This window comes from Mustela nigripes, chromosome 5 (assembly GCF_022355385.1).
Source record: "Mustela nigripes isolate SB6536 chromosome 5, MUSNIG.SB6536, whole genome shotgun sequence".
Classification (NCBI taxonomy): domain Eukaryota; kingdom Metazoa; phylum Chordata; class Mammalia; order Carnivora; family Mustelidae; genus Mustela; species Mustela nigripes.
Genome location: NC_081561.1, coordinates 133004995 through 133032666, shown reverse-complemented (window position 1 = coordinate 133032666; position 27672 = coordinate 133004995). Strand labels below are relative to the sequence as shown.

General features: G+C 39.1%; 1 protein-coding gene across 1 annotated transcript in view; it reads left to right on the top strand.

Annotated features, from left to right (window-relative positions):
• The window catches only part of FRK (fyn related Src family tyrosine kinase), a 105528-nt gene extending 78175 nt beyond the window's left edge, over positions 1-27353 (top strand). The window contains exons 3-8 of the mRNA XM_059401238.1: positions 4831-4994; positions 6916-7084; positions 11539-11697; positions 20769-20950; positions 22072-22237; positions 22626-27353. Of these exons, the coding sequence (XP_059257221.1) occupies positions 4831-4994; positions 6916-7084; positions 11539-11697; positions 20769-20950; positions 22072-22237; positions 22626-22837 (1052 nt within the window). The 3' untranslated portion in view covers positions 22838-27353. The remainder of the gene's footprint in view (positions 1-4830; positions 4995-6915; positions 7085-11538; positions 11698-20768; positions 20951-22071; positions 22238-22625) is intronic.
• The last annotated feature ends 319 nt before the right edge of the window (positions 27354-27672 follow it).

Genomic DNA, 27672 nt, shown 5'->3' with positions numbered 1-27672 from the left:
AGTCTTTCAGTCTTATTTAGGTTGAAAACTTGATTTAACCAAATAGAAATATCCATGCTTCCAGTTAGAGATAGAGTAGTTATTTCTGTGTTATGCTGCAGAATTAAAAAAAAAAAAAAAGTATAAATTTGAATGTCCTCTAAAAGTATCTGTATTCTGGGGCTAAGTGTGCTTTCCTCCCTTTAAAAATAAAGTTCCAAGGACGTGTGTCTTGAAATATTTGTATACTTACCTTTTTAATTTGCATCAGGCATTTCAGAAGCTTGGATTTCACTTCAGATTTAAGAGTTGGTGCATCACCTTCCATTCATCGAGCAGATGTTTATGTTAGTCCTTACTCTGTGCCAAGCTCTGAGTTGATACAGGGTGGGAACGGCAGAGCAGGTGCTATCAGGGAGCTACCTCTATGGAGATAAATAGTTTCAGAGTTAAACTGGGTGATTGGAGAGAGATGGGGGAGGAGCATTCGATAGGGTGGGCGGAGAAGGACGGCTCAGAGGATTTAAACTGAGATGGGAAGGAAGGGACCGGGTTCGAGGAGAAGACTCAGATTCCTAGGAAAAGCATCCAAGTGGTGTTCGAGGCTCTGAGGTGAGAATTATTGAAGTTGGCTTTTTTTTCTTTTTGTTTTCTTTTGTTTCTTGAGATTTTGTTTATTTATTTGTGAGAGAGAGTACAAGCAGGGGGAACAGCAAATAGAGGGAGAAGCAGGCTCTCTGCCAAGCAAGGAGCCAGAGGTGAGACTCCATCCCAGGATACTGGGATCGTGACCTGAGCCAAAGGCAGACGCTCAACCAGCTGAGCCACTCAGGCATCCCATTATTTGTTTTTAAAAGGACTACAACCAAAAAAATGGGAATTCAGGGAGAGAAAGCAACAGCCATCAGAAATGTTTGATTACTAAGAGGGAAACAATTGGAAATTTGGAGATTTCTCAAAGCCTGCTCTTTTATTTTAATGATGGGGAAACAGAGGCCAGGTGAGATTGATGAGTTTTTGGTCATATACAAGTTAAATTGTCACTCAGGTCTCCCATTTCCAGATCTATTGTTTTTTCTATTAATCGAAAGTACTTTTATTGTGATTAAGAACTCTAAATGTATTGCAAAGTATTTGGTTTTTACAGTTGAGAGTTGAAACCTTTACAGAGTTGGTAAACATTTATTTAGGCTTTTTTTTCATAATCAATAACAATTGCCAAAGCCATATCAATCATTGGGATTTGCATCCTTTATTAAGAAAATCACAGGAAGTACTTTAACCCTTCAGTCATTTATTGATTTTAGTCTCTAGCTTGGAAATCTTTAGCTCTTTTGTGGTGCATCAAAAAGGAATTCCTGGGAGCATGTGGGTGGCTCAGTGGATTAAGCCACTGCCTTAGGCTCAGGTCATGACCTCAGGTCCTGGGATCAGCCCTGTATCCGGCTTTCTGCTCAGCTAGGAGCCTGCTTCCCCCTCTCTCTCTCCTTCTGACTCTCTGCCTACTTGTGATCTCTCTCTCTGTCAAAGAAATAAATAAAATCTTAAAAAAAAAAAAAAAAAAGGAATTCCTGTTTCTGTTTAATTTCCACACAGTCCACTTCAGTTTGAAAGTAGATATTGTCCATCTTGTTTAAAAGAGGGGGGTGTTTTTATTGCTTCCAATCATTTCCGATTATATCCCTATTGGCTTGCTAGACATCTCTATAATTTATGTACTTTCCTGTTTGATAAATGGCAAAGCTTGAATTTTCAAGCCAATCATTTATATAAATTGCTGGTATGCTTTCTATTTAGCTACCTTTCTGCTTCTAATATTTCTGTTACTCTGTGGAGAAATGAATTGGGCTAATACAGTTGACAGCTCTCCTTGATTTTTCTGTTAGCCTTTTAATCCATATATAGGAATTGTTATGAGCTTAGCTCTACATCATGGTAAAACCCTTCCATTTGGTGATGATTATATAGGGCAACTAACATTGTCCCAAGAGTCACAGTCAAGGGGCAATGGTAACCTGACAGATCAGAGAGTAGAAGAATATGTTACAGATACTTCAGAAATTGTAATTAAATAAACTTATATGACTTTTGGAGTATCTAAGTGTACTCCTACCCTCTGTATTATAAGAAACTAAAATATTTTTCTGTATGCAGATGTGATCCTTTTTTTCAGTTATTGAGGAAAAATTGAGAAAATTATAAAATATTTAAAGTGTACATGTGATGATTTGATATACATATACTTTGTGAAAGGATGACTCCCACTGAGTTAATTAATACATTCATCACCTCACATATTTACCTTTATTTCGTAAAAGAACATTGAAGTTTCCCCCCCCCCCCCAAAGATTTTATTTATTAGTTTGAGAGAGAGAGAGAGCATGCGTGCATAAGCAGGGGGGAATAGGAGGCAGAGTGAGAAGCAGACTCCTCGCTGAGCAGGGAGCCTGATGTGGGACTCGATCCCAGGACCCTGGGATCATGACCTGAGCCAAAGGCAGACACTTAACCGACTGAGCCACCCAAGCACCGCTAAGAAAATTCTTTTAAATTGATGTGTGACGTATGTCACTAAAGTACAGTTTGTAAGAGTTTGATTTGATGAGCATTCAGAAGGTGAATACTCCCATGTAAACCAGCACCCAGTCAAGAAAGAGAATCTTATCAATTCACCAGTCTGACTCCAAATATCAGTAGATTTGCTAGTTTTTAACTAATGGTTTTAAATAATTTTTGTGAGATTCATTCATGTTCACGTGTGTATTTGGTTTGTTTATTACATGTCTGTACAGTATTCCCTGGACGAACATACAATAATTTCTTAGTCTCTTCTACAGGTGATGGACCTTTGGATTGTTTCCAGGGTTAGACTCTTGCAATGCTGCTAAAAGCATTCTTGTACATGTGTTTTGGCACCTATATTGTGCCTTTTGTTGATTAAATACATTGGTGTGGAATCACTATACACTAGGTAGGATTATGTTCAACTTTAGTAGATCATGACTGTTTTCTAAAGTGATTGTGAAAATTACACCACCATCATCTGTCCAGGAGAATTCTAGTTACTCTGCTTCTTTGTCACCCCTTGCTATTATCTGTTTTTTATTTTAGCCGTTGTGAGGTGTATTGATTATTCTGTGAGGAAAACATTGTCCTCGCCATCAGCGTGCCCTCAGTAAACCTCCGTGCTGGGACTGAGCTGTTTTCTACTTGGTCTTCTTTCCTTTAGTGAGAGTGTTGCTCCAGCTTGACTGATTACCGGAGCACGAGTTTCTATATCTTGCAGGCAATTCAGAATATCGGTATTTCTGGTAAATGCGCTCAGTACTTACAATTAATTATGCTAAAATGAAAGGTGAGTTTATGAAGTGCATTAGTCAGTATTCTGAATGCAAGTGCTTTAATAAAGCCACCAATTCAAACTAGTTTAAGTGAAAAACGTGGTTGACTCTTCTGGCTGAGAATCCAAGCTTGGGGGGCTCTAGGGGCTAAGCTTTGCTTTCCACATCCCGGAAAGAGCTTCTCAGGCAAGCTCTCTCCCTGAATGGGGACAAGATTTTGCCAGGAGCTCTAAACTCCCAGCAGTTAAACAGAAACAAAACCAAAACAACAACTATAACGATAGACTTCTTCCTGTTTTCCTCGAGCTCTATAACCCACGTCCTACAACTGAGTCTTCTTGGCTCTTGTTCATTCCTTGGCTCAGGGTTGGCATCTGTACCCCAGGACAACATGCTCTTAAAGGAACAGTGATTCTCTGGAGAAGGTGGGGTTCTGATACCAGAGGCGGGAGGATGATTGGTGGCAGGCAAAATCAACATCCTCTCTGAGTCAGATGATTTGCAAAAAGGTGTGCGGTCTGTTTATTCCTTTAGCTAATGCAGAAGTTGCCCTTGGATCAAGTGATCGTGTTGGAAGGTTGTATACATGGATTGCATTATTTGGGGCCCCGTGGAATTGCTTTTATTGAACTGTACTTGGACATTCTGTTCTCGGCCTGCATTTAGAGACAGTATAATGAGCTGCCCTGCAGATTTCCTTATATTCCTGTCAGGTAGTACTGAGGACACTGTTTTACTCTCCAGTTCATAAGATTTCATGGGAGAATATTCTCCGTGGCCTCTGTACCAGGAAAAGTTGAACTGTTTCTTTTTTTAAAAGATTTTATTTATTTGTTTGACAGACAAAGATCACAAGTAGGTAGAGAAGCAGGCAGAGAGAGGAGGAAGCAGGCTTCTGCTGAGCAGAGAGCCTGATGTGGGGCTTGATCCCAGGACCCTGGGATCATGACCCAGCTGAAGGCAGAGGCTTTAACCCACTGAGCCACCCAGGCGCCTGGAGTTGAACTGTTTCTAAACAACTTTTAAGATTTTATCTTGTGGTATTTCTGAAACTGATAATGTTCCTTCCTTGCATTGCTAGTATGAGAGTCAATTTTTTAAAAACTGAGCTCTACACCCAGTGTGGGGCTTGAATTCATGACCCCAAGATCAAGATTTACATACTCTACTGACCGAGCCAACCAGGTGCCCCTAGAATGATAGAGTTAGTTTTATGGCTTGTTTGAATCAAGTCCAATAGATCTCTAAACCTAGCTTTTTTAGTGGTTACCTCACTCTTTTTTATTTTTATTTTATATTTCCTTTAAAATGTGGATTTCCCAGTTCTTTGTCCTTTTTCTTCGGCTATATATTTTTTGTAAACTTCCTGAAGTCTTTTCTGAAACCAAGTTGTGAAATAAATAGAACTTATGAAAATTTTATTCCATGTATTGAAACTATCACCACAAAATGAGTAAATCTGCTTGGCTTTGGCAAGAAGTGTATTAATAGGACTTACTTTGTGTTCCAGTTTTAGATGAGAGGGCTGTGAAACACTACAGAATCAGAAGGCTGGATGAAGGGGCGTTTTTCCTTACCCAGAGAAGAACCTTTTCAACACTGAATGAATTTGTGAGCTACTACACCAAGACAAGTGATGGCCTGTGTGTCCAGCTGGGAAAACCATGTTTAAAGGTGAAATGCTTTCAAGATGGTTCATTTTGAAGTTAACCTTTTGCCTTCAGATATTGGAGTATCTCTCATGTGATCTGTGTGTTCAGGAGCAGGGGGAAAAAGGTCATTTGATTACCTGAGGCATGGATAGAAAAACTATGGCCTACAAACCCATATTGTCCCACACTTATTTTTTAAATACTAAATATTTATTGGAGCCTGGGCATGTTTCTTCATTTACAAATTGTCTTTGGCTTTTCTCTGTACTAGCAGCATTTAATACTTGCAACAGAAACTTCATGGCCCGCAAAGACTGAAATACTTACTATCTCATTCTTCTTAGAAAAAGTTTGCCAACCCCTGACCTAAGGCACTCACTCAAGACAGAAAGTATTCATTCTTTCACTAGGAAATTAATCTGGTGTCCTGCCACTAGAGCACTTAATGATATCTCTGGACGGGGGAAAAAGTGCCCGATCTTATTTAGATCTGTACTCAAGAGTATTAATATGAAAATACTAGACTCATTAGCTGGTCTGCATAGAGATGTCATTTAACTAACTGTTCTAACAGTTTGGCCGGGCCAAACATTGATAGAATTTATCTACATCTATTAGTTGTGGCATGTCTAACCTAGACTTATTTAAAGTTGTAGAGTGGTCAGGCACTGGTGTGGGACAAAACCTCAGCTCCTCATCAGAGTTCAGGTCTTGTGTCCTGTCAAGGGACAGCCAGCCCTGTGGTTTATGTCTGGATGATGAATGAAAGGCTCCTGGTAACACCTGACCAGAATTTTATGGACAGGTAGAAGCTGAAGAATTTTGTTCAGTGTGTATGTGTAGGGAATTCATTGACTTAAATCTTGCCAAGTGAATGTGCAATTTTGGTATAAGTACATGCATCTTAGACAGTGTAGGCATGACCCACAAGAATATGTAAGCTCATGCTAAGAATAGCTTACCTGATGAAAGATGTGGCTTAAAAAATACTCAATTTAACCAATATTGTTGGATTCTTCTGGGGACAAATGTTCACAAAGAAGCATATACCTTCTGTGTATTCAATGTGCTGATGATTTGACAGAGGAGCTAAGATAATTTTTTTTTAAGATTTTATTTATTTATTTGACAGAGAGAGAGATCACAAGTTGGCAGAGAGGCAGAAAGAGAGAGGAAGGGAAGCAGGCTCCCCGCTGAGCAGAGAGCCCGAAGCAAGGCTTGATCCCAGGACCCTGAGACCATGACCTGAGCTGAAGACAGAGACTTAGCCCACTAAGCCACCCAGGCGCCCCGCTAAGATAATTTCTGATGGTAGATTATGAACTAGACGATGGACTTTAGGAGGGCAGGGGTCTTGTCTGTTTTGTTTACTGAGTGGGACCTTGTTGGTGTTTGAAAAATATGTATTTACTAAATGAACAAGTACATGAGTGAATGAACAAATAAATAAATGATTTTGAAAGAAAATGGACATTTTAATTATGCAAAAATATCTGATACATATGGTAAATGTTATAGGTCAAAGAATTTGGGAATTAATTGCAAAACAGGTGGAACTTCAAATGGGCCTTAAAATTGGGAGGATTTAGCTAAGCAAAAAGTCAGAGGAAAGTCACGCCAGACCCATGTAGAAGTGGCATTGGATGTGGGATGGGTCAGATGGACAGCAGGGTGCCTGATGTAGCAAGAATTAGGGGGGGATCAGCTCAAATAGCAAAGATACAAGTTCTGCCATGATTGCCTTTTCATTTTAAAGCAATGAGAATAAAATGTACAATGTTTTGGTTTTAAAAATGGTGTCTTTTTGCCCGGCTAGCTCAGTCGGTAGAGCATGAGACTCTTAAAAATGGTGTCTTTTTAAAAAAGTGCCTAGACTATTATTTTCAACCAAAAGAATTGTCAAATCTTTTTCTTATACTTATTCTAATTATTCTGTGAAACAGATACAAGTGCCAGTGCCTTTTGATTTGTCGTATAAAACCGCGGACCAGTGGGAGATAGACCGCAAGTCCATCCAGCTTCTGAAGCGATTAGGATCTGGGCAGTTTGGTGAAGTGTGGGAAGGACTGTGGAACAACACCACTTCAGTAGCAGTGAAAACATTAAAACCAGGTATGGACAGAGAATGTCAAAGGTTAAATGTCAGATGTTGATTTTTAGAAGCTCAACTTGCTCCTGTCAACGTCCAAGAGGTCACAGGACAACCAATGAAGGCACCAAGCAAGTGTTGTGATCACTTTCTCTGGAGCAGATGACAATAAAGGATAACATGATTTAGATTATAAAGGCAAGAGCGGGTGCCTGTCATCAGCTAATGCTTAAGATATCCCCAGGGCAAGATTTCAACAAAGTATCTCTTCTCTAGAATTCCGATTATCCCTCTTCCCATTTTTTCCTAGCCTCCATTACAAACACTGAAAATACCGAAATCAGTGGAACCTTGGAGATCTTCAGGGATCTGAAGGGAGAAACAGTTTTATTCAACACTAATTATTTATGGTTAGAAGGTAAAAGGGTCCATCTAAAAGTGCTCATATTTGGAAATGTAAGAACTATTTTTTTCTTCCGTCTTCCTTTTTCCTATCATAGAAATTAGAAGTACACTAAAATCGTATTTATTCAGGCAGCCATTATCCCCTCCATTTTAAAAGCAGGATAAGAAAATTTAGAAAGATTAAGTAACTTTCCTAAAACTTACTAGTCATATAAAACAAAGTCTCAGTTTTATCATTTACAAAAAAGAAGGTCGTGTGTGCTATGGTGAGTGCTGTGAAGTGTATAAACCTGGTGATTCACAGACCTGGACCCCTGGGGCTAATAATACATTATATGTTAATAAAAATAAAAAATTTAAAATAAAAAAAATGAAGAGCATCATTAATGCAAATACTTTGAATAAAGTCTGGTTCACAATAAGTGACCAGGAAAAGCTGTTCTTATTTTAATTATTATTATTATTGTTATTGTTACTGTAAGGTCATTCAGTGGCAGAACTGGAATTCAAACCCACATCTATCGCTGCTGCGTCTCCCTAGGGAAGTGACATTCTATGACAGTGTGACTTTACTATAGTTGCCTCACAACTACTTCTAATAACATAAGCAGGAATAATAACCAGAAGCTAGAATATGGTTCTCTGGGGGACCTTCCTTCTTTACCGAACCCAGAATACTTAAGGGTTTAGTAAACCGCCCGGTGGCAGAACTGGAGCCTCTGGGTGCCGCTGGGTAACAGTCTGGTATAACACCATGGTTCCCAAACTGTGTGCCAGGGCACATTGGGGGCACCACAGTGAATTCACAGGGCTGTCACAGGATATTTAAAAGTTTTGAGCTAAGCTTGAATACCACACAGTTCAGTATTAGACCATGTTACACTCTTTTGCTGACATCATATCTTTGTGAAAATGGGTTTTTGGTGGGGACTGGGATCACAAGCAAGATCCAAGCAGAAATCAATGTGGGGCAGGAAATGAGCAGAGCCACATTTTCTCTGCTTCCAAGACTTGAAAAATCGTGTTGTGTCCCATAAATGTAAGTATCTCTTTAGTAAGTAATTGTGGTGAAGAATGAAATAAAAATTATTTTTTCTTTTGATTTATCTGTATTACTTTTCAAAATGGGTATTAACTTATTGCAACACAAATACTTTTAAAGTTGCTTTGATTTAACCAAGGAATCAATAGAACCGTTAGATATTGGCTTAGGGGCAACATGAAAAAGGTTCTTGAGACAGTGAAGGTGCCATGAAGTGAGAAAGTTAGGCCTGTCTGGTGTGATAGTAGGAGCATAAAGTTTGGTCTAAGTTAGACCTGATTTCAGCCTTGGCTCTGGCTTCTGTGACATCAGATGATTTATTAATCTTTTGAATCTCCTCATCTGGAAGTGGGAATTATAATAGTTCCTACTTCACAGGGTTTTATGAGGACAAATTGAGTCAATGTGTATAAAATACAGGCAGTGAGTTCTTATTACTAAATGTTAGCTTCAGTGGGGCTGCTGGCAGATGTCCACTGACGTGCGATTTGCTAGTACAGCCCTTCTGTCTCAGCATCTATACTGGCCTTCTCAAGTGATGGAGAAGCACTTCTGAGTGGCCAGATGTCATGTTGAGCACTCCAGGTGAGGACAATCTATTCCAGCACCTGAGACGTTCCCAATCACTGCATATATGTTATTTTGAATTCTAATCTTGTTGACAGTTGAGCCTCAGCTTTATTTCCCAATCTAATCATTCTTTCCCCAAAACGAAGCTGCTAGCTATTCATCCTAACATTGTTCTTTAAGGAAGGCCTTCTGGAGGTCAAAAGAGAACAAAAAAAAATTGCATTTCTTATATTAAAAAAAAAAAAGCCACGATAGTTTTCTCTCCAACAGGAATAATTATTATTGATTTACAGTGTAATAGCAGCAAACAGCTTTGGTGATTGGTTAAATGTCTTCACTTCACCGGGGCCATTAATCAATCTCAACAGCTATTTATTGCTTAGCAGACTACCACGCAATAAAGACGAGCCTGAAATCAACTCCCACAGTAGCTATGACAGGCAAAAATTAATATTTAATGTTGCATTACTAGCTGAGTTGAAATTGGGTCTCTGCTGTGCAGCTGGTCAGCTGTAACCAGTGCAGCCATGGAATGTTCTGAGCAGACGTCACCTGCAGAGGCTCCTGAAGTCCCCCATGGGTCCAGCTCTTGTGCATAGTCTGATTTGGCGATGATTTGAGTGTCCTGCATTCCACGGATCTGACGGCGACCAAAGCATTTGTGTAGAAGCATACTGTATACATAAATTGCCTGAACGGTGATCATAATTGCTTTTATCACTGGAAGCTTCATGAGTCAGATTATTTTAAGGTGGGGTGGGGAGAATCCAAGTGTATCCATATTTGACCATAGACCAAACTAATTGTAACAAGAAGAAAGTCCTTTATCATGTTTCAAGTGCCTCTTTTCTTCTGAGCTCCATTTCGCCACTATTTGATTATGTGGAGCAAACCAGTGGTAGGGATGAAATGGAGGAACAGAGAAAATCATGATGGAAATGGGTATAGGTCCTTTTTCTCTATTCGTCCTGTTTCAAGTCCTTGCCCATTTCCCTCCTCAGTCTGTGAGAAAATACTTAGAGTTGATGTGTTTGGCTTTTTTGTGAAGTATACATATTAATAATAACATAAATCATAACCAATAGTCATTGAAAAAAATATATATACATATATGTATATTTATGCCAGATATTGCTATTTCCTGGTGATGATATTATGATATCAGTAAGGTTATTAGCCATGTTTTAAGATGAAGAAATTGAAGTTCAGAGACATTTGGTAACTTACTAAAGATCACACAAGTGAGCTAAGATTTGATCCGAATCCGAGTTTGACCAAGCCTGTGTTCTAAACTTCTACACTCAAGGGAATACCAAAGGACAGACTGCCTAAATGCTTTATGTGAAATGATCTGCAAGTCACATCTAACTCTTCTTAACGTGATGTTAATAAACCAGTTGGAGTGTGGTCTTAGAATGTCCAAGCTTCCCCATGCTTGGGTTCCAATATTAGTTGTGAAGTCTTCATCATGAGTTAGATGAATGGAACCATCCCTTTGAGCTTCAATGGAAATCTTATTTGCACTGTCCACAGGGAATACTGAGATGTGAGGTGACAGGATTCCTTCAGTTACAGTAATGTCTCTGAAACATCATATCCTAAAAAAATATGAAAGATTTTAAAAAATTACCGATGAAATGTAAGCTCTGGGTGTCCTTCCTCCTCTTAGATTTTATTTGTTAATTATGGGCACTTTACATGGTAACAGTTGAGCCATTAAAATACAATTTAATTGTAGGTGCCTCTTTCAAATAGCTCCCAATACTGTCTCCCTTATTATTCTGTTAAGCTCTTAAGAGTCTGACTACAGATGTATTAATATGAGAGAAAATGTTGAAGACCAATTTGAAGTTAGACATAGAAGACTGGTGGAAAAAAAAAAAAAACAACCTCTAAGTTTTGGGTGTAGCCCTTAAATGTTTTCTGCTTGGCCGATACCATATATCCCTACAGAATTAAGAACATAAATATGGCAGAATGTCATTGCTTCAGGGTTGTTACCCAGCTGTTCCCACAGTGGGTACCAAGGACAGGGCAGCTATCTGTCTTCTCTGGATCCTGGACCAAAAAGGTCTGGCTGCAGTAATTAAACATTCAGTGTCCTCCAGCATTCATGGTAACAGAATGTCTTCGCTCTGTGTTCTTAATTTGCTGGCCTTGTTTTATCAATTAGACTGTCAGTCACTCCTTTTCCCTTCATTTTTCATATGGACCTGTGTCCACCTCTTTTCACCTACAGGTCATAACCCATAAATTACACCCCCTTGGTGTACCCACACATTAGTTATTAGGTTGCCCTGGCTGGACTGATTCTTTTCTTTGATAAATCTGAAGATTTGTGACACCAGTGCTCTTACTTTACGGAGAAGCAGGAAGCAATCTTGGTGATTCCCACCAGACTGCTGTGAGGACAGGAATGCCTCAATAACAGAAAGTGATTTCCTCCTTTTCTTGTTTCAGGTTCAATGGATCCAAATGACTTCCTGAGGGAGGCACAGATAATGAAGAACCTAAGACATCCAAAGCTTATCCAGCTTTATGCTGTTTGCACTTTGGAAGATCCAATTTATATTATTACAGAGTTGATGAGACATGGAAGTCTGCAAGAATATCTCCAAAGTAAGCTAAAGACTTAATAAAAGGAAGAAAAAGAGGAATTTAGTTTAGCTAGTCCTATAAATGTCAATTTAGCAAGCCTTCTGTAACCCAAAGGATATTTACAATGTGTATATCTGTGAGAATGAATGTCTCAACATTGAAAGGCTCCACTACATTTTAATAGGAGATATACTGTGTGCCAAAAGGAGGAAAAATATTTATGTAGCAAAGAACAAATTGTTCACAATAGACATAGTGGAGTATGTAAAGTAATGTAGAAAACTGAGGAATAGATGTTTTACATGATGCATTGTTTGCTATAATAACTAATGGAGCATTATCAGTCATGGACCAATTTGTTCTATGGCCCAGAATTAGGGGGCGTGGAGTACTTTTGGGGCAATAGAGGGAGAGGTACCCTCATTCTTTTTCCTATGCCAGTGTTTGACAGCATCGTACTTGTTGGTGTTTAAAATACGTCCACTGCTAGGCAACATTAGAATTTTTAGACTAAAAAGCAGAAATATATTATTGCTTTATTTCTACATCTGCTTCCTATAGTCAGAGAAGACATAAGGGCATTGTGAAATTTTGGTGTTTATTGCAAATGAATAATTTAATACGCAACAATATAATGAGTATTAAAATGAGACGTTCAAAGTAGTGGAGATCAAGTACTGAAAGAATAATTCATGCCTAAAAAAGAGACTTTTTTCTATGCTTTCCTGAAATGACAGAGTGGTATTGATGGGACGCGTACAGGTAAAGGGAGGTGAGAATAATAGAACAAAGATATTAGAAAGATAAGAGTGTTCTCTGATTTCAGGGTGACTTGTGAAGCTGTTGGTATTAAATGGCAAAAGTGGAGAAAAGGAAAAAAGAACGTGGGCCTGTTAAATGCTGTTAAAAAAATATGCTTAGCTCCTTTGCATAAAGAGAGCAGATTTAACCGTATCAGAATATATTAGCCATCAGCGTAAGACTGACCTCAGCCATTGACCCTTTTTGCCTTATTCCCAGGGACAAAAGTACGGTAGCCATCTTGGGCCAGGTTTAACAAAAATGGTTACTTGTAATATTCATGGTGGTAAATCTAGTAGTCAATTCTCAATCCTCAGACCTATTCAGAGCTTTTATTTCAGTGGACTTGGATGAATGGAAACACTTCCTTCATTTGGCTTCCAAGACACTTCAGTCAGTGGCTTTTCCTCCTGTCTTTTTCATTGGTCCCTTCTCCCATCGATGTGATTTCCCTCATCTCTCAGACCTCTCAATATCTTGGAATTTTGCAACATCACTAGTTCCCTTGCTAATCTCAGTCAGTCTCAGGGTTAAATAACATTTATGTATCAAAGATTTCTCAAACTACGTCCCTTCATTACTTCAGAATCATAAATCCAGCTGCCTTCTTGACTGCTCTACTTCAGTGCTTCTCTGGATAACCTTGGTGTGATGCAGCAACACCCCCTCTCCCAAATCCCAGAGACCTTTATTTCTTGCTCAAGCATGTGTGCAAAATAGATTGGTTGACGCCTCAGGTGTTTTGATCACCTTGGCAGGGGAAGGCGATGGGACTAATCTCGTTCTGGCTCTTAGAGCTCCAACTGGGAGATGTAGAGAGAACTCCTGTGCCTTTTCATTTGGTCAAATCAAGTCAGAGGGAATAGTGAAGTACAATCCACTAACCTGGCTGAAAGGAGAAAAAAATAAATGTTTGTGAACAGCAAGAATTTCTACTTCATATGTCCATTAAAAAAAAAAATCTCAAAACAACGTGTCCAAAACTGATCGTATGTTATCCTCAGTAATCTGCTACACTTGTGGTCGTTCTTTCTTAGACGATGTCAACACTCAGCCTAATCTCTTGGATCACCTCTACTTCTTCTCACAGCTTCCAGCTAACCAATCAGCAAATCCAATTGACTTTTTTCAAAGTATACCCAGGATGTTGCCCCCTCTCTGCCCGCCCACCCTGGTCCAAGCCATCATCAGCTCTCTCCTGGATGGTACAGGAGCTTCCTAAGTGGTCTCCCTCTTTTAATTCTTGTTCCTCGCAGTCTCTTCTTAACGCAGGAGTTGGAGATCTCCTGTTAAAATGTCAGTCAGATCATGTCTCTCCTCAGCTCAAAGCCTCACGGACTCCCACGGGTGTACAATCTCTAAAATCCTACGTGGCACAGCTCTCCATTACCTTACTGACCACATCTCCCCCAACATCTCCCTTGTCTCCCTTGACTCTGTGTCGGTCTCACTGTCCTTTGCTGGATCTTCATTCAGGCCCTTTGCACTTGCTCCTTCCTCTATCTGAATTCCTACCCCCCGCCCCCCGCCCCATTAATATCCACGTACGTAGCTCACTTCCTCACTTCTGCCAAGTCTCTCCTCAGACATTCCCGCAATGGTGAGTCCTTCTCTGGTCACCCTCTGAATTCTAAATTTATTCTCCTTCTTCTGTCTCTTTGTATGCTTTTTTTGTTTTCTTAGCTGCTGGTCATCCTATAATGTGTGACTTTGTTATGTGGCTTCTTATAAGTATCTTTTAGAATACAGCTCCACGAGGATGGGGATTTTTGTTTTAGTGATAGAACAGTGTCAGGCACATAGAAAGTATGTGCTAATTCTGCATTGACTGACTGAATGAGAAAATGAATAGGGAAATTGAGAAATTGATAATTCAGAAATTGATATTCTGAACCTAATATCAAGACTTGGGGTTGAGTTTGTTTTGAGACCCTTGGTGTCAGCTTGACAAGATCCGCTTATTAATTACAAACTCCTTCGACAATGAGTTTTTTTCGTGGTGTGTTGATGTGTTTTATTCAGAGGTGAGCACAAACCCTGTCATATGCTGAGTTGGGTCTTCAGGGTCAAGTTTACCAAGACCTTCATTTGCCAAGATCCTTAGTATCCATGAGGAGAAATGAAGAGATGCTCCTTACAGACAATCCCTTCCCAATGAAGAGGGCTTACATTCAACAAAGTGATGTTAAAATGAATCTGCCGCTCTTAAACAGCCCATCACAGTAACTGTTGTAAGATCTAAGACTCTTGAGTAATGGAACGTAATTGAAAATATTTTCTTGTTGCAGATATAAATTGTCACAGGCCTGTGAACCTTTATATCAGTTTTGACAACTGGCTGTTGTATCAGAAGTGTGTTCCAAGGTTTACTTAGGCAGTTCCTAGACCACTGCAGTCTTTCAGGGTAGAAAATGTGTTATTACTCAATTTTCTTCTCTGTTGTGCCTGTTAGTGAAAACTTTTTATATCCACTATAATAGGATTAGATGTCGTATTTGATAGTGGGAATGACATACATATTCTTCCATAGAACCATCTTTGTAGTCCCTAAGCTTGGCTAAATATTTTTTTTTTGTAATAAATTTCTCCAGAATGGAAGAGGCTTGTCAAAAAACTTAAGCATTGAGGGTAAGTGATATCGGGTATCTCTTACTGAAATTTAAAGAGAATAAATATATCTGCATTTTTTATATACATACATATTTTTTAAAATAAATAAAGTCATACATGTTGTTCATCGGATCTCTTGGGGAGTTCACTTAGGTCCACTGAAGTAGACAGAAGTGTTTTCACTGAGATACTCTTTAGCTGACCCTAATTGTAGCCCCAGCATTCAGGTGCTCAGGAATCATGGGTAAGGTTGATCTTAGGGAGGAGGATGGAGTAGTTTTTAAGAGCACGAAATTTCTACCTCAGACATACCTGAACTTGACTTTCCACTCTACAACTTATTACCTATTCTTCTAAGTGGCAGAAACTGCTATGAAAAGGAGCAAATAATAAAAATACTACTTCATATAGTTCTAAATATAAAATGAGGTGATGTGGTGAAAATCAACCATATGGAATAGTGGTAAGAGAGGTGCATATATATTCATTTTTTTTAAAAAAACACTATATGGTATTTACGATGTGCCATGCATCTTCCTTCCTTCCTTCCTTGACTGATTGATTGATCGATTTCAGAGAGAGATAGAGAGAGAGAGCATGTGAGTGGCAGGGGAAGGAGAGGAGGAACCCGGGGAGAGGGAGGCACAAGCAGACTCTGCACTGAGCACGAGGCCAGATGCGGGGCTCCATCCCACAACCCTGCGATCATGACCTGAGCTGATACCAAGAATCGGATGCTTAACTGATTGATGGAGGTTAATTGCCTATTTAACCACGTAGGCACCTCTGCCAGGCATTTTTCTAAGTGGTGTACAAATATTAACTTAGTTCATTCTTCTAAAAACCTGATGAAATGAGAATTATTATTATTATCATCATTTCCTCCTTATGGTAGAAGAAACTGAAGGATGGAGAGGTGAATAACTTACCTGAGGTGGTTGAGCCAGAATTTAAACCTAGAAGTCTGGCTCCATACCCTATGCTTTTAACCATACGCATAGCACTGGCATTATTTTCTTATTGTGAACCTGTATTCACGGTCTATTGCTGTGCTACAAATTAGTGGCTTAAAACAGCAGCACTTATTACCTCAGTTTCTGTGGTCAGGAATCCAGGTACAGCTGAGCTGGGTCTTTTTTTTTTTTTTTTTTTTTTTAAGATTCTATTCATTTATTTGATAGACAAAAATCACAAGTAGGCAGAGAGGCAGGCAGAGAGAGGGAAATAGGCTCCTTGCTGAGCAAAGAACCCGATGTGGGGCTTGATCCCAGGACCCTGGGATCATGACCCAAGCTGAAGGCAGAGGCTTTAACCCACTGAGCCACCCAGGATCCCCAGAGCTGGGTCTTCTACGTCCGGTTTCTCCCAAGGCTGCAAAGAGGTGTTGGCAGGTTCTTCAGTTTACTGAAAGCTCTGGGGGAGGCTGATCTATTCCCAAGCTCACCTGTGTGATTGTTGGCAGAAATTGGTTTCTCCGAGGCTATTGGACCGAGGAAGCCTGTTCCTTGCTGGGCATTGGCCCAGAGCTGCCCTATGATCCTTGGTACATGGCCCTTCCACGGGGCAACTTACAACATGGCGGTTGGCTTCATCAGAGTGAGCAAGTGAGAGAACAGGAGAGGAGAGTCCTGCAAGATGAAGACACTGTCTTTGATCACTTATCTCGGAAGAGATACCCCATGGCTCTTGCCGTATTTTATCTGTTAAAAGTGAGTTGGTGTTCCAAACCATATTTAATGGAAGGGGATTTCATACGAGCTCAAATACCAGGAGATAGAGAATAGGAGAAACCATTTTAGAAACTGTCACTTGATGTAGGACTGGTCACCAGTGTATCTTGACTTTTTTATGTTTCTTTCCATATTGAGTTAATCTGGTATGGAAAGGCATAGCTATTTTGGCTAACACAGTAGCAATGCTTTCTCATTATGCTGCACACTAAGTTATGCTTTGTCTTTGGGGTGCCTGGGTGGCTCAGTCAGTGAAGCATCTGACTCTTGATTTTGGCTCAGGTCATGATCTCAGGTATGAGATGGAGCCTGTAATGGGCTCCATGTTTGGGTGGTCTGCTTGAGATTTTCTCTCTCCCTCTACCTCTCCCGCTGTGCACTCTCTCTTTTTCTCTCTCAATAAATAAGTAAATAAATAAATAAGTAAAATCTTTTTATTTACTTGAGAGAGAGAGCACAAGCAGAGAAGAGGGACAGAGGGAGAGGGGGACACAGACTCCCAACTGAGCAGGGAGCCCGACTTGGGACTTGGTCCCAGGACCCTGAGATCATGACCCAAGCAGAAGGCAGAGACTTAACTGACTGAGCCACCCATGTGCCCCAATAAATAAAGTCTTTAAAAAAAAGTTATGTTTTGTCTTTTTGCTTACATCTCATTTTAAACCGAATGATTGATGTTAGCTGCTATAATGTACAATTCAAATATTTTAGTGACATAACAAATATATGCATTTTTTATATGCAACAGACCTACCCTTCTACAAGACTCTCTTTAAATGGTGACATAGGGATTTAGACTCTTTTCATCATGTGGCTCTGCCATTTCAAAATGTATTTCTTCTAGCTACAAAAACAGATTTTAAAGTGATGAACGTCCTCTCTTGCACACGTTGCAGGGCACAGAATTAGTGACATGGCCCAATTTAACTTCTAGGGATGGGGAACATAGTGTTTGCCCAGGAAGAAAAGGACAGATAGGTCTATGAGTACTTAGTTTCACCACACATTGTACTTAAATGTGCTGCTTGTGTTAAAAAAGCAAATATATATGTATGTACACACATGAGTGCGCACACACACACACACACACACACAGACACAGTGCTTAGATCTATACCATTTTAAAAAATGGACTCAACTCTATTTATTTCATTTCTTTTTAAGATTTTTATTTATTTGACAGAGAGCACAAGCCAAAGGCTCCTCAGGCAGAGGAGAAGCACTGAGTGGGGAGCTCAATGCGGGACTCGATCCCAGGACCCTGAGATCATGACCTGAGCCAAAGGCAGATGCTTCACCGACTGAGCCACCCAGGCGCCCTTATTTATTTCATTTTTTATTGAAAAGATGGCATACATAAATAACATACATCATTTAGTATAATTTATCGTTAATTCAGAGTGAGCAAGTGAACAATGGGACAGCCACCATACAAATCAACAATGCAAATGTGGCTGTCACTCCAGAGACTCCCTGAGTACCGTATCATTGATAGCCCCTCACAATCGTGAATTTCCTGCTAACTGCTTTCCCTTGACTTCCACTCCCCTCTGCCAACTCCCTGTTGCCTTCCCTTCTTCACTAGGGTTTGGAAATTGACATCTCCTCTTGCTGTCTCCGTATCCTCAGCTCCCGTTCTGGCCTCTATCCCACATCTGCAGTGAAAATGCTCCTCCTGCCACCGAGGTCACCAATGACTCCCTAGTAATATTTAATAAATACCTTTTAAACCTTATCTTGCTGGACTTGTGGAATTTGACAATGGTGGTGACTTTCTCAAAACCTTTGTTAGGATGCTGTCTTCTGGTTTTTGTTTCATTCTTCTGGTTGATTCTTCTCGGTCTTCTCATAGGTTTATCTTCCTCTGTCCATCCTAAATGTTGGTGTTTGTCATGATTCTGTCACTTCCTAACAGTCTCACTCACTTTTAATGTTTAACTCTTACCCACAAACAATGACTGTTAAGTTGATATCTTCCGCTGCATGTGTGCTCCAGACCCGTATGTCTGTCTTCATTTAGGCATTTCCATTTAGGCAATCCATATGCATCTCAACCTTAACAATTCTTAAACTGTTTAGTTCTGCAATGATAAAAGCAGGTAGTCAGATAACAAAACAGATTTACTCAGTTCTTTCTAGGTGCCAGGCTCTGCTTTAAGTGCTTTACATGAATTAACTCATTTTAACAACTGATACCATAAGGATATTACGATGACCACTGTATAGATGACGAAACGGGGGCACAGGAGTGTTAAGCAGCTTGCCTAAGGTCAGGAAGAAACGTGAGACAAAGCTTTCTAACCCCTGAGCAATAGTTGTCTTTCTTTTCTTTTCTTTTTTTAAATTTTATTTTATTTTATTTAAAGTGTTCCAAAATTCATTGTTTATGCACCATACCCAGTGCTCCATGCAATACGTGCCTTCCATAATACCCACCACCTGGCTCACCCAACCTCCTCCCCCTCCCCTCTAAAACCCTCAGTTTGTTTCTCAGAGTCCACAGTCTCTCATGGTTCATCTCCCCCTCTGCTTTCCCCATCTCACTTCTCTCCATCTCCCCATGTCCTCCGTGTTACTCCTTATGCTCCACAAGTAAGTGAAACCATATGATAATTGACTCTCTCTGCTTGACTTATTTCACTCAGCATAATCTCCTCCAGTCCCATCCATGTTGATACAAAAGTTGGGTATTCAACCTTTCTGATGGAGGCATAATACTCCATAGTGTATATGGACCACATCTTCCTTATCCATTCATCCATTGAAGGGCATCTTGGTTCTTTCAAATCAAGTTGTATCTAAGACTCTTGACTGTGAATTCAATACACTTTTGGTAATATTTGGCTTATTGAGTCAGGGGTGCTGGTAGTTTGGATTTACAGGAGACCTTTTTAATTCTCCAGAAATCTGAAGACATCTACTAACAATATGGCAGCTAACAAGTATCCAGGGATAGCTGACCCCTCCTCACAGAGTCAGCCCAGAATAACACTAACCTCTCTACTAATGATCAAACTGAGTCTACTGCCTAACTTTCCTGTACTTAGTTATATAGGATGAGTAGTGGTGGTAAAAACTATGTCTACTAAAGTTTTTTTTTTTTTAAGATTTTATTTATTTATTTGACAGAGAGAGACACACAGAGAGAGGGAACACAACAGGGGGAGTAGAAAAGGGAGAAGTAGGGTTACTGCCGAGCTGGGAGCCCGACGTGAACCTCAATCCCAGGACCCTGGGATCATGATGTGAGCCGAAGGCAGCCGCTTAATGACTGAGCCACCCAGGCACCCGAAACTATGCCTGGAGAGATGTGTGAACTATTTCTAAGAATAACGGGCTTAAAAAGGGAAGTAAAAAAAAAAAGTATCCAGCGTAATGGAGTACAAATGTGACATACTTATTTTATAACAACTACTAGACCTTTCATTTTTGTTAGTGAGCTAGTTTCTAAGAACAATATGATAGGAAAAAAATACCAATATGATGGAAGAATGAGAACTTTTCATCAGCTCCACCATGCAAATTGGTATCATCTTATAGCCCTAAAGACTAGAACAAACAATGAAATGTTTGAAGGAAATCTAGAGGCAACTAAGTAAACAATCTCCACAAAGAGATGAGTCAGGGCTGCGTGCTGTGGAAATATGGTAATACCTGGGCTCTTCAGAGCTTTGGAGTTGTGTTCAAATTATGTGATGCTGTTGTTTCCTTCTCTGTGGCATGTTCCTTCAGGGGAGTGAGGGCCACAGCTGTGTCTGGACTCTGAAAAGTGTTGCCTCATTAACCCTTTAAAGTAAATGAATGGTCTGTATTAATTATGTTTCTTTGCTCAACAGATCAGTGCTATGACACTTAATACCACCGATAGCTCATTCATCACAATTCTCAAAATTCACTTCAATAATACACCTGATTTCCAAAGTCAACGTTTTACTTTCTCTTACTGCTCAGATGATGCTGGAACAAAAATCCATCTGCCTCAGCAGGTGGACATGGCCGCGCAGGTTGCCTCTGGGATGGCTTATCTGGAGTCCCAGAACTACATTCATAGAGATCTAGCTGCCAGAAACGTCCTGGTTGGTGAACATAATATCTACAAAGTTGCAGATTTTGGACTTGCAAGAGTTTTTAAGGTGAATTGTGTTTTGTTTTAATTAGGTTTTGTCACAGGTCAAAAGTCTAACATACCAGCAAACTGATAGATTTACTGTTGTTCCTCAAAATAATGTTTCTCCAAGTTTATCCAAAAAATAATGTTTCTCCAAGTTCGGTGGTCCGTAGAACACTTTAGTAGCCCAAGGCCTTGCAGATAAACCACCTCCTGTTTTTCTTTCTTCACCAAGGAGAAACAGAGGAAATGATTCCTAACCAGATGGGAAAGTACGTGATTAAGTTTGTGGTTGGATTAATGATCTGCCTTTCATGCAGTAGCCTCTCTTGATTTGCCTCGATTTTCCTTACAAAAAGCAATACATTTTGTATAGTTACTCCATCCACCTTTGCTCACTTTCTGCCAAATTAATATTCATGTTGCCAGAATTCTTCGCAATCACTGACTTTTTAATTCCTGGCCCTCATCCTGTGTCATGACATCAGGCCAAAAGACACTGACATAAGTGACATACTATTAAGTGTTTTTCTCTGAATTTAATTTTTACTTTCTACATCGTGCCCTACAAATAGGGTGTGGAACATGAAACACAACGTATAAGTGATTCTCTTTTGATCTTCATGAATTCATTATCTCTTTTTTAAATAAGTTAATTAGAACCCCAGTGACTTGATATATTAATTTAAATCATTTGGATCCTACTTTTCAACGTTAGAAAGTGAAACATGGTAATTATTAAAGTCAGTGGTTCTCCAATAACAGCAGTAAGTCTGGAAACAGACTTTGCCTTCACTTTTTCTTTTTTTAATTTGCTGAAGACCAAATGCCAAAGACCATCACATGTGAGTTCTCCCATGTGTAGTAGCGTGCTCTTGTCAGTGCTATTTTTAGCACATAGTAGGCTCTTAAATAATATTTTATTAATGTTTTCTCATAGATTTCTCAGTCTTATAAGCCAGATTTGGAATTTGCTACTAATTATCTATTGAACTAAGATCATTTTGAATGCTTTCCCTCTAAATTTTAATATGAAGCAGGTTACAGATGAACGAGGATAGCCATATATATATATATATATATATATATATATATATATATATATATCTCACTTGAACTTGGCTTGATTCCTCAATGCATTAACAGGTAGGTAATGAAGATATCTATGAATCCAAACATGAAATAAAGCTGCCAGTGAAGTGGACTGCGCCCGAAGCCATTCGTGCTAATAAATTCAGCATTAAGTCCGATGTGTGGTCATTTGGAATCCTTCTTTATGAAATCATTACTTATGGCAAAATGCCTTATACTGGTGAGTAATTAATTCTGAAGTGGGCCTTTCTGCTTCAGGTCACTTACTTAGGTGTGACTTTAACTGCTTCGCCCAGACTTAGAGGGCAGAGTTATGGGGCTAACCACACCATGTGCCTGTGGGAGCATAATAGATAAAATTTGATGATGATGATTTGCATTAATGAGGTAGTTTATTGCCTCTTTCTCCTTTGCTCTTGAATTGCGGTCTTATAGACATTACTTGCTGCAAGATTTAGTTTAATATCTGCAGCCGGGGAAGGGGATGGTAGACCTCAGATCTTCACCAAAGAAATCAGTTTGCTTTATAATCTTGAATATAATTATCGATGAATTTAAGACCCTGATCTTTAACTTATTTTTTGTTGGTTCCGTTCTATGCTATTTAGGCATGACAGGTGCTCAGGTAATCCAGATATTGGGTCAAAACTATAGACTCCCTCAACCACCTAACTGTCCACCACAGTTCTACAACATCATGTGGGAGTGTTGGAATGCAGACCCTAAGGAAAGGCCAACATTTGAGAAACTGCATTGGAAACTTGAAGACTATTTTGAAACAGACTTTTCATTTTCGGATACAAACAACTTTGTAAGATGAACACTGAAGAAGAACATTCAATAATGAAGTAACAAAAGAGTTCAATAATCAGTCCAGAAATAACAACCTTATTAATCGACTGCCAGAAGAGCTTACCTCGACATATTCAAGTGAGAAGGTCAACTTGGCCGTGTATTATGAAGAAGATTGTATGTACACTTCATTGACTAGGCAACACTGCAGGACAGTCTAAGATGATATTTTATCACTGTCTGGAAAAAATCAAACACATAAACACAGTTACTTTTCTTTTTTAAAAAAATACTTACATTTCTATTTATTGTTTGAAATACTGATCAAGAGGATCAACAGATGATAGTCAATTTTTACTCAGTGACTGTTGTAGCATTTTCCTGTTTACTGATTAAAGTGGTTATTCATTATTCCTCGGATTGCTGAATCCCATCAGGCTGTTCTTATGAAGGAATCTGATTGCTTTGCTGCACAGCAGGACCTGTGCTTTGAGATTTTTTTTTTTTCTCTTTTAAAATATCCTGTAACTACAATGATGGTAAAGCCATGTGAAATGACTTGATTGTACTTGGAGTAATTGCACATATTTTTTTCCTATGCATAAAAAAATGAAGCAGCTGTTGAGAAAAAGAATTAAAATTTCTCTCATTTTGTAGAAGGAAATGATGGGGCTTTTCTGTACCTCGGTATGTGTCATCTGAGAATCATCTACATTAGTTTTAATCTCCTAATGTTAAGAATCAGATTGCAAAGCGGATGAGTTATTATCTCTGGAAATATGTGAGAAACATCTAATAGCCTGCAAAATCTGAGAAATAAGTATAAAATAGTTCAGGAAAATGAGAGCAGTAGGATTGCCATGGCTTGGATTTCTGAATAATTTTAAGAAGATGGACCTTTGGTGTATAGGCTGGAGTTTTAAATTGATCACTGTACAGGTCAAGCTCAGTTTAGATCTAGAGGCTGGCTAGGAATAATGTCTGACTTGGGTTATGAAGCTGTATTTTTCTGTCTGGTAGGATAAAAGGGGTTTTTACTCATCTTATATGTGCATTAACCTTTGTAAGAATGTTACTGTCTTCTTAAGCAATGGGTAGATCAAATTTTGTGCCCCATTAGGGGATTAGGGAGGGTTCTCAGAGGCAGTTTCAGAATCAAGTATATATTCAGAGGTCTCTGCTGTAAAGCAATACGAATGAAACAAGCCACAAGGAAGCATAAGATTCTGAGTACATTCTCTCATCTTTAAAGGAGAAGAGGAACATATCTGAACAGTTTTGGAAACCGAAATCCAAAGTAGAGCGAGGGCTAAGAAGAAAGTGTTTGAACTCTACCTGGAAGGCTGGTTCCACACCATCACCACTTCAGCGGTAGTCATGGGGACCTGCGTTCCTTCCGTCTGTCTTCTCTTTCACCAGCATTGTCCTCATTCTCAAAGTCACAGACGGCTCAGGAGCAGCTGGGGCTCCCTGTTCTTTTCTCCTCATCTCGTAGCAGAAAATGGGAAACCTCTCACTCTGCATTTTCAGCTGGCATAAAAGACACTCTTTTGGGGGGCACCTGGGTGATGCAGTCCGTTAAGCCTCCGACTCTTGGTTTCCGATCATGTTGTGATTTCAGGGCCATGAGATCAACCCCCACGTCGGGCTCCGTGCTCAGCGCGGAGTCTGCCTAAGATGCCCTTTCCCTCTCTGTCTGCTCTTCTCCGCCTGCCTCTCTCCCTCAGGTAAATAAATAAATAAATAAATAAATCTATCTATCTTAAAAGAACATCATTCTTTTTATCTCTGTAGGCAAATTGGGGCATATGCTGACACATAATAGACTTACTATAATGTTGTGTGCCGATTGGCTTAGAATAAGTTCTGCCACTGAAGCCGGAAATGTGGCGATTCTTCCCGGAGACAGTTGGAAGGTCGGCTTATCGGAATGAAATTAGATGCTGGAGAGGTATCCATTAAGGAGAAAATCCCAGATGTAGGTCGGTGTGTGTACATACATTCAGACTTCTCTGAAACTGAAATGGGTCATGTGGAGCTATTGATCATAGAGCGCCTTGACTTTCTTTTTATAAACGGGAAAGACTTCCAAGATAAGGTCCACATAAATTGTTTAAATCAGTTGCCTATGTATAGGACAACTTTATTTGTGTAAAGTCAGAGTCTAATTGTGAAAATTCAACTACTGTATAATTTTTTTGTAGAAGCTGATAATAATAACTTGCTTAGTAAGATCTGATTTTGAAATGTATAGAGAAGGCTATCCTTTCTTGTTTTAATAACACCTGAAACTGGTTTAACTTACTATGTTTGATTCTTGGAGACGTTTATGTTCAAGGTTCTGTCAAAGCAATCTATTATTCTTGTTTTTGCCTGATGGATCATAGAGAAAAATAATGGATTCAGTTATGAGAAGCAGTAATAGATTTTTTTTTAAGATGACATAAATTTCTTTCCCTGTATAGAATAAAAGGATCGGGAAAAGATAAGTTGAATTTTCCTACAATGAGCCAGTTCTTGTTAAATTTACCTCCCATAAAGTGTAGCAAAGCTCTTTTCTAGGTAATGTTTTATTTATGTAATTCAGTTATTTGGAGGTAGTGGTGAAGGATATAAGTACATCATTCCATGTGGTATTTCAAATCTCTTTTGACAAAAACCTAAGAATTTTTGCAATAGGGAAAATTCAAAATTCCATTAAGCCTCTTTTAAGAAGGTTAGGAAGGAAGTAGGTATATATTACCTAAGGTCAAAAGAGGCACAGAGTGGATTCCTAATAGCTGTGGAACCTGAACATTGTATCATTGAAAACTAAGTAAAATGGAAGTGACCGGCAATCTGCTAACTGGGCCATGGTGGGCGGGGGTGTCTCAAAGGACACCAAAGACCAGGCATGGAGAAATATCAGGCTGAGCCCATTCCCATCCTCTCATAATACATGTCTGCATGGTGGCTGCATGGATCAACTCAATCGTAAGGGGCCAAAGCTCTTGATTCTCTCTTTGATGGCCCAAAGGGAACCATTGCCCTTGGAACGAGGCCATCGTGTCCCCCAGCTGGAGCTTTCTTGAGGAAGCAGCACCCTGCTGGTGATCCATGCCTTTGCCAAGCACATGCCCTATCTGCAATAAGGTTTTTCATAGTCTAGTTGAGCATATGGTTTCTGGACCAAAAAGCCTGTCTGATAGTGTGTCTGTGGTGATTTGTAAGGACCCTGCAATGATACATTGTGCAAACCAGAATGGTGAGAACATGGGTAGTTATTCACCTTGTGTTACCGTTTTCTCCCATTAAAAACACCTACTCTCAAAATAAATGGTAAATGAGGGTTGAATGCCTGGGTACCGGAATTGCCTGTGGGCTCCTCTGGAAATGTTCAGTTCTCTGGAATTTACTTGGCATTGTTATGGAGAAGTTTTGGTCTCTAGTCTCCAATATGATCGAAAAATTTAATGTTGTAACATTAAAAAAAAAAAAAAAGAGAAAAGGCTGGGTAGTTTGGTGGAATGGGAAAACTTATAAGTCTTTTAAATCCATGGCTCCAGTAATATTTTAATTTTCATAGTGTCATCTTTTTACTGCCTACACTACACCATTAAACTCCTTCAGATTTTTCCTTTTTTTTTTTATGAAGGAAGTGATGGTAAATATCTTAAATTATTTATTTCATTTAGACATAAACTGGAGAATAAAAATAGCATGCAAACCCTGAATTTCAGACCCTGTTACAACTTAAGCTTCGATCTGCACCCGGATGACACTATCTATATTGAAGTTAGAAGATTCACTTATAAGGACAGAAACACCCAATTATTTCCATTTACTTTTCTTGCCTGAGTAGTTGATCCATTAGTCATCTGAAGTAACAGACTTCATTGTAACATCTTTTTCATCCTCTTGGAATATAATCAGCTCTTCCAGAAAAGGGTAACAAATCTCAAACCTGTGTTAAGTATCTAGTTATATATATTTCTGTGCAGGGGATTCAAGTCATAGAACATAATAACCCTGAAATCATATGTTAGGGGAAAATGCTAAAAGCAACTAAAATTGCTTGGTTTGAAAAAAGCTAAACATTGTCTTGTAATAATTCTCTGGGATTTTAGAATAGAGGTTTGATTGTACTTTATGTGAAAGATAAGGCTGCTTGATATTAACCAAATTGCTTTAATGTTTATGGTCCACACAATTTCAGGGTCAAGGATATTAGAGCTTTTAATCATTTTCCAGAATCTACATTTAATTATAGATTCAGAAAGTGGGAAAGAAAGCAAATTAGCCAGATTCTATACTTTAGAGGTACCATAGTCTCTAAAAAATGAGTATTTCTATGTTATATGCTTTAATAATACATTGTATGATTACATGCAAATGTATTTACACGTGATTAATATATGTATCAAAAAAAGATAAAAAAGACTTCTTTCTGGGGCACCTGGCTGGCTCAGTAGGACATGTGACTGTATTTCAGGGTTGTGAGTTCACACCCCACATTGGGTGTGGAGCCTACTTAAAATAAAAGAAAAAGAAAAGACTTCTTTTAATTGTACCACTTGTTACAGTGCTATTCCTTATCTTGGCTTAAATGCAACCAATATTTGAAAAATTTCTACTTCTGGGTTCTTCAAAATACCAAGGCAAAGGCTTTTCTTGAAAATACATTTTACTCTAAGTGTTCTATCTTTATTTATGCTGGATGTTTTCATCATGCCAGTTATATCAAACTAATTACTTTTAACTTAACTTTTAAAAGTTGACTTCACTGTTTCAGAGGTCAAGTTGGTTGTGGACCTATGACATAAATTTGATGTATTTTATAGCACTTAAAATGTTTCCTCAGTTGACTACATTAAAAGGGCTTAC